We start from the raw sequence: 14,066 nt of genomic DNA on the forward strand, positions 1-14,066 counted from the left end.
CAGTGTGAAATTTTGTATTTTGAGTATAAATTAAGTGGGAAAATTGTATGGATTTCAAAGAACTTGCAGTAATTTGACATTAAAATTGTGGTTTTAAATGCACTGGAATAAAAAAAAAAAACAGAGCCGGTGTTAACACATTAGCTGCATGAAGACATGAATGTGTCATGCAGCTTGCAAGTTCCAGTTCAGTTTTTTAGGTATACTCTTTATGTTTAAACCATACCTTCCATTGTGGATTAAATCGGTTCAATTCACTGTCCATTAAATGTACCTGCTTATTTTCTTGTATGGACTGGCATTTTCAGGAGGGTTAGGAGGCACTTCTGCTCAGGATTCAGTCCTAGCTATTTCCTATATTGACACAGCACCATGAAGTATGCCAGGGCTGTGATCCCAAATGCTGGTAGAGTATTTGCATGGCACTTGCATTTGAAGAGACGGAAGTGTTTGTGTGTTGGTTAAAGCATATGAAGGGTGCAAGGCACTTTCTGGAGTTCAAGAGCAGATTAAGCTGCTGCATAAACACAGCAAAGGTTTGTATGCCTGTAGTGTAATTCATATGCTCTGACAGAGATGGGTTATGATATGCTGTGATTTTTTTAAGGAAAATAGTTTTTTTTTAAAAAATCTAGCTTGTGTAACAGAACTTGATCTATCTCAACATGTGTATCGATAATTTTTGGCCGCTTCCAAACCCATGTATTATTCTGTGTACAAAGCAGATATCATAGTAGTGATCATGCAGCCCTGAGTCTTCTCAGCAATGTCTGGAGATTTCCATCTTCACAGACTGCTTACCAGATGCAGCCTGTTTGTAGAAGGTTCACTCTCTGTAGTGAAGAAGAAAAAAATGTAATAAAGACAGCACTATACTGTTGGATGCCTTTGACACATCAGGAATGGATTTCATTGGTCTTAAGAAATAGAGGTTCCATCAAGGGTGTTTCCCTAGGGTTACTCTTTGACATCCTAATGACATAACTTATGAACAACAACAAAGAAAAAAAGAAAAAAAAAAAGACAACACAACCAAAACCCACCCGAATCCTCAAACATGAAGCCTGCAAGTGAGTGCATATTACCAGCATATATTCTAGTCCTCAGCTTTCCCTTTCATCTAGCAGAAAGCATCTTGAATTGCCATGTTCTCTCTGCTGATACTGGAGAGGAGCATTTGTTGCAGAAGAGACTTCTGCTGAAGCAAGTTTACTGCTTTAATGCAGGTTTTGCACCTTAACTGGACTGACTTTCTTCGACTGATTAACTTAAATAGTGAACAGAAATATTACAACCCATTTTATAGGTAAGGAGATGAAGATGTGCTGAACACTCTTGTCACAGCCCTACAACTGGTTTTCGAAAACTTGGAGTAAAATGCATAGCTTTTGAATTCCTATTCCCTTCCTCAATTTGTTGGACTAAATTGGCTTTTTTATTTCCTGTGTGGCAGGTTGGCTGATGTGACTTTTTTCCCTCACTGCCTTTCACTCCTGCTGCAGTGGTACTCTATTCATAAAGCTATGCTAATGCTAGGGAAGGAGCAAACGGAAAAAGGAAACTGGTCAAACCATACAAATCTTAAGTGAACTGCATTTGCTTCTGTCTGCCAAAATTTTTCTGATGCCCAAGTAACAAAATATCACTGACACATGAGTAAATAATTTCAAATGAAATGTGAATGTATACATAAGCAAAAAATTGAACTCTGTGTATAACACCTCTTAGCTCAGAAGCCGACATCTGTTACATAACTAATAAACAGAAAATGCATTACAGTCTGCTTTGGTTTCAAAAATGTTTTACAGTGAAAAGAGATACTACTTTATTTAGAACCTTTTCTAGTCTGTGTTTTCCAGTTGTTCCAGCATTATTACCAAAAAGTAACAAAGAATTGCAATCAGCATCTGGTCTCATGGAGCTCTTTTTTTCTTAAAGCAAAATATTCAGCTAAACCTGATTGGTACTGACAGGGCATTCAATTTTTTTTTTGTTTTGTTTTTTTTCCCCCCACCCCTTTGTGCAGGAGCTGGAAAGTGCATTGGGGGGCCTCGCGGTTTGGCAGGGGAAGGGTGGATCCTCAGCTAATGACTATGCACAGAACGTGGCCTTCAGATGCCAGGAAGCAGTTGTGAAATTTCAACCAAGGTAAGCCTTGGGATAAGACAAGTGCATTTCACTTCTGATTTACTCTAGGAAAGGTTAATTCATTTGCTGCCTTTTGTATAAAATATTCAGATTCCTGGCTCCCACTGGCAGTTGTATTCTGTATTTATATGCCTAGAACTGTTTGGAGAAAGTGAAAGGGATGAAGATAAGAATGCAAATTTCATCATTATTTAAACCCCTTACTTTTCAAGCAGGAAGAACATCCTCAGTTTAGAAACTTCAATTCCTCTGTGCCAAGTTTCAAAAATATCTTGACATACATTTTCTTTTTCCCCCAGTGCTGATTTGCTGCATTCTTTCTCAGAGCTGTGTTCTTACTGAGAAACAGGAATGGGAAGCCACACACCTGATTTTAGCATGCATATGCATTTACCTACAGTTTAGACCCTGGGTGCTGTGGCTGTTCTAATGCTGGGAAGGGTACAGGGTGTTCAGGTCAGGCATTAGCTGAGCTTTGATGTTAGGTTAACTCAGCTGATCATGAAGTAACTCAGCTATGGTAACTATTGGAATTCACAGTTCCTCCTCTGATCCTTCATGGCTGTGCAAAAGGCTAGAAATGGGTTTTCAACTTGCCCAACTGACCCAATCTATCAGTAAGGGTGTGTCATAAGGGTAAGTTTTAGCTCTTACTGACAGGCTTGGATTGTGTGAATAAGATCATGCTCTTCGGAGCCATCAGTTTTTGGGGCACTACTTTACCAATTTCCCATGCTCAGGTGTTGATTTAGCCCTGCTTTGCTGTGCACATAGAGTTTCAGGCAGGTGAATCAGGTCTCCGCTCTTTGTTCTCTGCTTCAATGTGCTTAACAGCCTTGGTGCTGTGTGGCAGAAGCTCTGGCTTATTTTGGAGGGACCAGAGCAGCAACTGTACATCCCAGGAACGCTCAGTGGGTCAGGACACAGCTAGTGGACAATACAGAGCTCATTGCCTCCACGTTCTGTTTCAAGTCAGGACTAGGTTAGTAGTGACAGTTGCCATCCAGTTGCAATTTGGTGCTTTATGTGAAATGAACTGGTTGCCTTCACCACAGCTTTTAGTAGTCAGCATTGTAAATGATACTAATTTGTGCTCTCAAAGGAAGCTTTAGCAGAATGACCAAGCATTTAATTAGCTTTCACAAGCTGCTTTCACCTTCCAGTGTTTGTATTTGCAACTGAGACACTGGAAAGTCCTGCACCTCAGAAAGTGTTTCTAATTAGCCCCAGCCTAGGAAGCTTGCCTTCTCTTTTTCTGGCATTCTTTATGCTAGGAAAAAATCACATGGATTTCTTACGAAGAAAGTGAGGTTGGTATAGGAGAGCTAGACCTACCTAGTGGCTGTGCTGGTAGGACGTCTGTGTATGGGTAGATAGTGAAATAACATTGGTTAATTTTGATTGATGAACATGACAAAAGAAACTTGGACTTTAAAGATAAGAACCGGAGTAGAGTGTGCATGAATAAAACAGCAACTACAACAAAGTTCCACTGTCCGCTTCAAGAGTTTGTCTTTTTTAGTTTGCCTGGTATTAAACCATTGTTCACTCTGCTATTTATTCCTGTTTAACACCAGGGTAGCTACTTAGGAAACCTGCTATCCACAAGTGCTAAATCTGTTAAATAATGGTACCTGGATTTACCATGATAAGAGCTGTGAAAGCATAGTGATCAAACTCAACTCTGGCCATGTCTTAGTTTCATTATATTACAAGATGGAGGCGACTTTACTCTCAAGTAAGGAACTTCAAAGATGGAGTAAACAAGCATTAACGCATGGTTCTCACACACACTTTATTTACTTCAACTGTCTTAACTGTCCTTGGAAAAAACATTCCCACCACCTAGCTGGGCAGGGGACTTTGAATTACATATGCTGAAGTTACCACATTCAGTTTGAGGGTCACTGTATCTGGTGACTTCTCTTAAAGGGTCACCAGCAGCTTGCCCCATCCCTCTGCAGTCTGTCAGCTTTGATAGGGCCAGAGCAGTTGCATGCCCATGTCTTGGCTCGTGCGGGTTGCTGGCTCATGCAGCAGACTGTGAAACATAGCTGCCGGGGTGTGACGCTTTGAATTGTTTTCTGCTTTCTCTGCTCTGGGACACGGCAAAGGTTATGTATTCAGTCTTGGTAGCAGGCAGCAATCAGAGCTAGATTTTGACAGAACACATCTGCTAGCACCACAAAACTTGAGATTAGAATCATAGATCGTTTAGGTTGGAAAAGACTTTTAAGATCATCGAGTCCAACTGTTAACCTAGTACTGCCAAGGCCACCACTAAACCATGTCCCTAAGCACGACATCTACATGTCTTTTAAAAACCTCCAGGGATGGTGACTCAACCACTTCCCTGGGCATTCTGTTCCAATGCTTGACAACCCTTTTGGTGAAGAAATTTTTCCTAATATCCAATCTAAACCTCTCCTGGTACAACTTGAGGCCGTTTCCTCTCGTCCTGTCACTTGTTACTTGGGAGAAGAGTCTAACACGCACCCTGCTACAACCACCTTTCAGGTAGTTGTAGAGAGCGATAAGGTCTCCCTCCTCAGCCTTCTCTTCTCCAGACTGAACAACCCCAGTTCCCTCAGCCGCTCCTCGTAAGACTTGTTCTCCAGACCCCTCACCAGCTTCATTGCCCTTCTCTGGACACGCTCCAGCACCTCAATGTCTGTCTTGTCGTGAGGTTTCACTATCTGCCACCCTGGTTTTGCTAGATTACTGGCAAAATTAGCAATGCTTTGGAACACTACATCTGCCTAGGGTCCCTAACTCGTAGACCAAAAGCTTTCTGGTCTTTTGGAGAAGAGGAGATGGCCACACTGCTGCAGTGTGCCACTGGGCAGGCTCCTTTGTCTATCAGATGTGTGTGGGGATGATAGGAGAAGATGGATTTATTTCTGTCTTGTACTAAGCAGCAAGATTGATTATTTCTAGTTGTTACTTATGCTTTAATTTAGTTTCTGCAGAATGCTATAGTTCTGTCATTAGTCTCATGGAATTTAAAGGTCTAGATGCCTCTGAACGGTACAGAGTTTTTTAAAAAATCTGTTCCAGTGAGTGTGGAGCATCTAAAAACAAGATAGTTTTAATTTGTCTAAATATAGATTAAAAACCACTGAGATATGAAAATCTTTTCAGTACAGTCCCTGTTAAGCAGAGCAATCTGAATTCAGGGTAACTTAACAGGGGATGTTCGTAAACAGATGCGTGGCAGAGAAAAACAGAACAGGCAATACAAGAGAAAAAAATCTACAGAAATATGACTCATAAGTATATGTGTTGATTGGGTTTTGGGGGGGTACTTTCATTTTATGATAACTGCTGAAACAGTGAGGGAAAAGTTTTAGTGGGATTTGAGGGAAATGGAAGAATAGACTTGGTGAAGAGGTTTACAGTCGGAAGAATGAGGGAATACCGTCTTGTCCTTGGCTAAGATATACCTGACCTGTGAATCAAGGATTTTAATTTCAAGAGATGTTTATCATGCATGATTTATGAACATCAGCATCAATTTAGAATATGAAATGCCATCTGCATGGAAGGAAACCTTTACATTTCATTACAAGAACAAGAATTTCTAATACTGTTGCTAGTGGTTACATTGAATACTGGTCTAGTCATTGTCTGTAGTTGGGTTTGGGTAAGAGTGTAATGTAATCTGCACCTTTGGGAGATAAAAGTTATATTCAGGCCCCAGGAACAAATGTTACAATAAAGAGAATTGCCTTTTTTTTAACAGAGAATAGGAAAGCCAGTATGGAACAATACATATGATTACAAAAAGCTGCTCTTCCCAATTGCCTTCTCAAAGGCAGTCGGCAAAACCAATGTGGATTGCAGAACTGTGTATGCAGTTACCTGAATAGAGGATGGTGTTTTCTTCAGATGCCTGTTACACAGAGAGGGGGTGAAATGTAGGACTCCTGGGCAGTGGGAATGTCAGTGTTTCAGAGAAGGTTGCATTCCAAGTCAGTGTGGGAACTACACTTTGGGGTGAAGTTTTCTGCCAAAGAAAAATTCCTGAAAGTTCCCTCTCTTCCCCATTCCCCAAATGAAATTGGAGGTGGAGTGGTTTTATTTAGGAGGACTCAAATGGTCACTGGGTTGGTCCCTACTTTCTGCAGGGGCTTTAAGGTGGCAGCTGCTGCCAGACCTATGACTGCTGTCCAGGAAAATTGGAAATGCCAGGAGCCCTGGGCTGCCCTGGATCTTGGCCTCAGCCAGATTCTCCCAGGGTTTCTGTGCTCCTCAGAGGGAGATCAAGCTCTAGTGAGGCTTTCAGTATTTTTAAGTTTTCAAGGCAAGTAGCTTTTGAGAGTGCAGTTCAAGGGAGACTCTCATAGTTTCCACGCTTTCTGCTAAACAGCTACAACTCAGGGGTGTGTGGGAGGGAAGCTGCAGAAGTGCTGATGTCCCCGTGCCATATGGCGGACCTGTGCGGGTGAGGCAGAACTTGTGAGGCTGCGTTCCTGCACAGGCGGCCAGGTGAGCAGGGAGAAAACTTGGCCAGATTCCCTCCAAGTCCTGCCTCAGACCTGGCTCAAATTCATCATGAGCGATATGTGTCTGCAAATAGCTCTCTGTCAGCAAATCAGAATTTGCTGATGAAACATTGCTTTTCTGGGAAGTGACAGACCAGTTCCTAAGAACAATTTCTTCAGGAATCTTGATACTAAAATATTGGTGTTTATGGTTCCAATGATACTTCTTATATCATTGGATACAAGATACAACCCAAAGCTCTTGGGTTGCAACACACTTAAAGAAAAAGAAAAAAAGAAAAAAAAAAAAGGAAAGAAAAAAGGTGAAAAAGGCAGAGTGGGGAGAGGACAGAAAGGCAAAAACCCCCTCATCTTACTATAGCCCAAGTAAGGACTGTGCCTGGTGAGTACAAGAGGTGCTCATAATAAGAAAAACAAGTGTGGTCGTCCACAGCCAACCTAACTGCTGTGATTGATGAGACAGGCAGTGCCTCTCTGGGTGGCTGCTTATTCCAGCATTCAGGGACTGCCCAAGGAGTAGCGTAGGATGTATCCAAGCAGCCTTGGGCCCTTAACAGTGTTGTTTCTTTCACCGCAAGTGCACACTTTATGTTCGTCCAAAAGCCTGTTGCAGTTCTGTATTGCTTTGCCCTTCCCAGGCATGCTTTTGAAACATTCATATGCAGCCCTGTATTAAGGAGGCGTCTGTGTTTGAATTTCATAATGCTTTTTGCCATTTGTGGAGGTCTCAGAGAGGACCTTTTTGTTTTCCTGCCACTGAGGTGTGCCAGCTGCGGGGTCCGCCTTTCTGTGAACTTGTGTGATGTAACCTCTGGATAAGCTGAACCAGTCCTCTGTTGCGGTACTGAGACTACCCTTTCTGAGCTGTTAACCTGGTGGGTCACCGGCACAGTGGGAAGGATAAAACTGATTGCTAGACTGGAGGCAGGGAAAGGAGTATTGGGCCAGGATAGACTGAAAGCGAATCTGGAAAAGTGGTTTCATCCCACAGTAGCACGTGGTTTGCTTGCCAGGATTTATCCTGGCATCACTAATACATTAATTTGCCCAAGACACTGAGCATGTGTGGCGTTGTGGTGCATAAACACGTAAGTCTCCTGAGGATCTAGTTAGTGTAATCTGGGGTTGGACTGGATTAAGACTTGCAAATTACAGGATGTAATACTCCTTTTTGGGTTTAGTCTGGGAAGTAACAAGTGAATTTTCTTAGGTTATCTTAAGACATTTTTCCTAGTTTTTAAAATTATGTGGTTTTGTTTGAATTTTATGTGAATTTAGAAGTGATATCATGCATAATTCAATAATTCACATGTTCTGGTCTGGTTTTTAGACAGCTCACTGCTCATGCAAATTGATCTTCCCCTTGAAGTCTGGTAGGAGCTCTGTTACGATAAATAGTATTTAGAGGGTTTGTTTTTTTTTGTTATGTCCACAAGCTTCAAATGTAGATGTTACTGGTTTACATCTTTGTCATCTGTGCCACGCAGAACAGGATAATTCTGCCAAAGCCGGAGTTGCCAACCTATAGGGAGGGTCAGAGATCAGGCCTTTCATGTTTTACGTAGAATGATATAACATATATTTGAGTAATAGCCACAGAGAGAATTCCATTTTCGTTATTTTATATAATGTAAATTATACAAAATAAGGGTTGCCTGCAATTATTCAAAATTTCAGCTAAGGCTTAAAATAATTTTAATGCACTCAGCACAGATGGAAAATTAGGGCTTGTTCCTGCTGCTTTTGAAGTTAATGGATATTTCATAATTGACTTCTAATGAGAGTAGGATCCAACCCATAGATATTAAATGGTAAGCCCTTTGTTGCCTGGCGACAATCAGATAACCTGCATTTGCCTAGCTGAGCAGTTAATCTTGGTGAAAACAAAAAAGCATACCCCAAAACTCTATATATAGAATATGATCAGCTCAGCATACATATATGACTCTTAATGTAAATGGTCTTCACACGAAAATGGTTAACTCGCCTTAATGATTTCAGAATCCAAAGAAGGCAAAACTAAGAGCATTTTAGTCCAGTATTTTTAGTGAAAAAGAAACAATAAAATGCAAGATTTCCGCATCCCTAAAGCAGCAGGCAAGGACATAATCCTGAATGAGAGAGAGGTGGTACTTCAGAGGTGCTGTAAACTTTTTACTCTCCAGAGTGCAAGACTTATGAGTGATACAGCTGTGAATTACGTAGACCTTCGTATGGCACCTGTAAGCATTTAGTTTTTTGTTGTTTTGGTTTTTTTTAAGGAGACTTCACATTTGCTGTGTTACGCACCCTGAAAGGAGTCATCCAAATGAATACTAGACGTGTACAAATCTGACATGTGTCCTTTTCTTCCTTTCCTGTATGTCTAGCTCTAGTTCAAGGCAATAAATCACTCTAAATACTTTTTTCTTCATGAGTGAATTAATTCTTCAGCTGTTCGTGGCCTTGCAAGTCCTTTACATGTTACTAATCCAAACTGTAAATATTTCACTCTTTCCTATTAAATTAGTCCTTTTGCTCTCCCCTTGCTTTTTCTCAGTTTTCTTTAACTCTCTTCTGCTGCCTAAAAGCTAGAGACTGGTTGTTAGGCATTAACCTTCTTCCTTCTGTAATTCCATTTTCCTTCTGTTCTCTTCACATTATGGAGACATTTACTATTCATTTTCAGGTGAGATAGCAGAAAGAATATATATGTGGAGAGCTACCTAGAGATGTGTATAGGTGCTTGTATAACAGCCAGCCAAGGCACCTTGCTGCTCAAGTACCTCCAGAAATCACTCCCTTCTGAATATGTACCTGTGTATGTTGAGGGACGTGCAGGCTGGCTGGCCTGCGAGACCTCCCATTCTGGTGCTAGATGTACCACCAAAAAAACGACTCATTTTTGTTCCTGTGTGAATTGCACGCCTTGGATCCTGTTTGGAGGCAAGCGGTTGTTCACCCTCGTGTAGCTATCTAATATGTCTGTTTTGATAAGGAAAGTGGCATATCCATCACTTGAGTCTTTAAATGCCTCATAAATCTATGAAGAACTACAGCAAAGGCCTCCTCATCTGTCTCTACTGTTTTTGAGGTCTCCAGAGACTTTAAAAGCTATTTGGTTTTGCTCGGATGACTCTTGAGCGCAATAGGTTGAAAATACGAATTATTTTCATAGGAATCGGAACTAACACACAGAAATCTGTGTTAGTTTTGATCATGTCTGTGAGTGAGTCTCGCAGGGGCCTGCAAACATTTCCACCTTTTCAGCAATGAGAAATCTCATTCTCTGAGACAGCAATAGTTTTCTTGCTTCAGCCGGGTTGCAAGTCAACTTGTGATACACCCGTGTCAGGCTTTGAAGCTGAGTGTGGAAAGCCTCTGTTTGCTTTGGAGAAGGACAGAGCTGTGGTATGAGGCTATTCAACATGCTCATCTAATCTATGGGAGGTTTTTGTTAGGCTTCAGTTTCATTCCTTGGCAGAGTGAATTTGTAAGCTGGTAGGTGTGTGGAGCCCGAGGCCATGGCCACATCTGCCTGGATGGGGCACAGTTGTCTCATTAGCTATAGTCAGAGGGAAGAGATTTTCCACTTGCCAGTCCAGGCAATATTAATTATATTAATAATTAATTAAATATTAATAATATTTCCATGAGGAGAAGCAGTAATACACTGAGGGAAAATCAAAGGTATGGGCATCTCTAATGGCTGCAGAGTGACACTCATTAGAAAATGTAGACATCTCTCTTACTCTAAGCATTTCCAGCTCCTCATGAGAGTCCCTTGGGTCTTTGTGAAATTTGCAAAACAGAACTTGAGCAGAAAGTTGAAGATTGAGAGCCTGAAATACCATCAAGTTTAAATATGGAAAGATTTATTCTTTATAGCTTTGATAGAGGAAAACTGTTGTTCCTGACTTAAAGCATGTGGGACAAATAGTGCTTAGATTTAAACATACGTTTGAGCTTTTTCCTGGGTTTAACCCTATTAGCTTACCAAGATACTGAGAACTAATCATGCTTCTGTAGGACTTTTTTTGTGACAGAGTGGGCCTGGATTTTAATGTTATAATTTCCAGGACCTCGGTCACAGTTTAAATATACTATTTAGGATTCCAGTAAAGTCACTGTTGTTTTGAATGAGGTATAAAATACAGATGTAACTTTCATAGAAATGTTATTTTTTTAATGAAACCACTTCATACAATAACTTGTAATTTATGTACAGACATGATGAAAAGTTTGAAATATTTGCGGCACAGATAAGCAATCTGTTGAGTGAAAATTCTTGTTTTGTTTTGTAGAATAGATCAGAACACATGCATTTCACCAAAAGAAGCAACTGAGCAATTTAACAGCTTCAATGAGGTAAGCTTAACCAAAAGTTGAAATATGATATCACAGATTTTGTATTAGCTGTTTGGGTTTTGTTAATTCCAAGGTCTTGGAATAATGTAATCACTTGAGAATCTTAGGTTAGCTTTTTAATGAATCATTCTAGTCATGTTTTTGGAAGAAAGCTTAAAAATGTGATATGAGACTGCTATAATAGTTTAAAAGCTGGAAGCAAGAGATTTTTAAAATATTTTAAACCAACTTTATGCTGCTTTCTGTTTGTGCTCAGAAAAGAATTAAACATTCAATATTGACTGAGTGAAATGCTATCTTTTAAGAACATTTGATTTTTTCCTCATGTTACAGCTCAAATGTGTTCAGCTATCAGTTATGTTTTGTTTAAAAATAAAGAGTTCTCGAGGTTGCTACATCCTGCATAAATAAACTACAATGTAGTCTAAAAGGTACTCTTCGTGTAAGATGGGAGGAGGGAAGGGTTGGAGTGAAGAGAGGAAGCAAGGAAAGCCAAATAACACCTGTGACACTTGAAACGAGCTGTTTTCACAGGGATTATGGCAGGAGGATAGTGTGAGAGTAGAGCACAACGAAGCTGTTTGTGTGGTCATGTCAAACAATGGGTGAGCCTGGTCTAGATTCTCACAATCAGAAATATACTGGAGGCCAAAACCAAGATTTGCAGTTATTCAAAGTGGGAAACCTTGTAAAGTATCTCCCACAAACGAGGGTGCCTGCATGCTAACATAGAGTATGCTTACGTACTGCAAGGGCAGTGAACAATACTGGACTTAAACAAAGAGCCGACAATATTTGTAAGTGTAAACCAGGACAACAGAATGACAGAAGTTGGGGAGAAGGGAAGCCCATTCCTTTCAAACCATGGAAGAAACAGCTTTGTTTCCATAATCAGCCAGAGAACATCTGTGTCTATTAATAGATGCCTGACTTTCATTAGGGGAAAGCCACAATGTGTCCCTTTAAAGAAATTCAGACTTAATCTTCTCCTTACAATGAATTATTTCCTGTGCTTTTGTGTCATTGCTGTGCAGCTCACTGTTGAAAATCGAAGTGCTAACTTGCAAGGCACATTCCATGACCAATATAACGGAATATACTCAGCCTCTGTCTAGCCAGTTAAGGCCCTGTGAGGAATCATGAAGTTACTGTTTCTTTTGAGAAGCCCCATTGCAAATAATCACCAAAGCTTCTGCTTAAAAGCTTCAATTTAAAATTCTTGCAAAGGACTCCTTAAAGGTTAAGATAAAATACTATAATAAATAAAATCAGTATAAGATACTAAAACAGATAATTAGATCAGGCATTAAAATCAATTGCTAATAATTTATGGGGAATGAGCAAGGGTTACATTCTGATGTTTTCTTTTGCAAAATCTTAATTTGTATTGTGTCTCAAATCTCCTGCAAACCCAAATGGACATGTGTCGTCATAAAATAAATTCCTTTCTTGGATTAGAGAAAGTGGCGTCTCTCCTCACTGCTCACACGTGGCATTACACAGACCCTGGGCATATCTTGTTCTATCTTATTGTTGCTTGTTTGCTCCCCATAAAGGAAGTTCTGAATTGAAAATGTCATATGCCTCAAGACACAAATATTGCCATAACAGATACTGCAGAGTGTTATTTACGTTCACATAAAATACGGCTATCTTACTTTAACCTGAAGTCTCAGATTAAAAAGCAAAGGAGATGCTTTTGTACGTCACTGTTCTAATGTGACATACAAAAGCATTAATTTCCTTAGCTGGAAGAAATTGAACAGGTTGATATTTGCTTAGTTTCTTTTCTATATGAATCACTTCAAAGGCCATTAAATACTGAAAGCTTGGCTTATTCTCCTTCACTGCCCCAGCTGATTTCATAAATCCAGTAAATCTATCAGTAAACTGGATAGAGTAGCTGCCTTCCTGTCCTGGAGGGGCAGGAGCAGGCCCAGGGGCGGGGTGCAGGCATCCTTAATATTCAGAACACCATGTGCACAGCAGGGTGGTTTCAGTTCATGCAGAAAGCACCGAGTCTGGGCTTTGCTTCCCCTCCCTTCTCCCTCTCAGCCTTCAAGCTGAGACCAGGCAGGGTCCATGAGTAGGGCAGACCTGTTCCCTTTCCCTCTTCCCTCGGTTCTGAAATTTACCAGACCTTAGGATGTCCACAAGGATGAAACAAAGGATGCTGATAATAGTAATGCTTTTTCAGGTAAAGGAATTACTTCTAACAGCAGTGTCTCTCTTTTGGCCGTTGCTAGCTATCTGCTCTCTCTGTGGATATGCAGTGAGCACTGACTGATGAGCAGATATGGCAGTGCTGTAGCTCTTGGTGCAATAAGGGAGGGTGCAGGGCTGCGGGGCTCCATTTGGCACACTACCTCCCATCAGGCTATGGCCCCCTGGACGTGCTGGCCAGTATGTCACATGGTGCTGGTCCTGCAGGGACCTCCACCTGGAGAGGGAGTTACTGATGACACCTACTGAAAAAGTTTATAAGCTGTTTCAGGAGACTCCCACTCGTTGCCACAGCATTTTGGTGATAAATTGGGAGTATTTGTTCATTCAGTGTCCCATTCTCTAGAGGGATTTAGCAGTGTGAGTGTAGGTGTGTGGTATTTATCTCCAGATTTAAGAGGTTATCTATCATCTCAATAATTCCTTGCCCTCAACTCTTGATTTTTAATAATCATTGGAAAGAAAGAGGGTGGTCAGTGGGGTACAGTCTACAGGCTTGTTTGTAAAGATGGTTTCTTTGTTACAGGCTGAGCTTCCTCTACAAATGGCAATCCTTTTGTACTATGTTTTCTCCAGCAGGCAAGAGTATGATACTTCAATGACTATGTTTTCTTAAAGCATTAGCAAAAGTTACAAATAGGAGAGAAATACCACACTTTCTCTCTTTGTTTTCCTCGGACTTCCTGTAAATGTCTTTATTTTTCCATTATCTTTGATCTGGAATAATGTAGGATTTTTTTTTTCCTTTTAGTGGAATTGGTATAGCTCAAGTTCTTTGAATTGTCAGTTCCTTTAAGAGGACATAAGAAGAGATAAGAAACCTTTGTCCAAGACAATTGTAAT

General features: G+C 40.6%; 1 protein-coding gene across 1 annotated transcript in view; it reads left to right on the top strand.

Annotated features, from left to right (window-relative positions):
* FAM13C (family with sequence similarity 13 member C) overlaps positions 1-14,066 on the top strand; it is a gene marked incomplete at both ends in the record, with an annotated part of 127,320 nt that overhangs the window by 85,867 nt on the left and 27,387 nt on the right. The window contains 2 exons of the mRNA XM_082002398.1: positions 2,027-2,148; positions 10,937-11,000. Coding sequence (XP_081858524.1) covers positions 2,027-2,148; positions 10,937-11,000 — 186 coding nt within the window. The remainder of the gene's footprint in view (positions 1-2,026; positions 2,149-10,936; positions 11,001-14,066) is intronic.

Source organism: Phaethon aethereus (genome assembly GCF_964289735.1).
Source record: "Phaethon aethereus genome assembly, chromosome: 7".
Classification (NCBI taxonomy): domain Eukaryota; kingdom Metazoa; phylum Chordata; class Aves; order Phaethontiformes; family Phaethontidae; genus Phaethon; species Phaethon aethereus.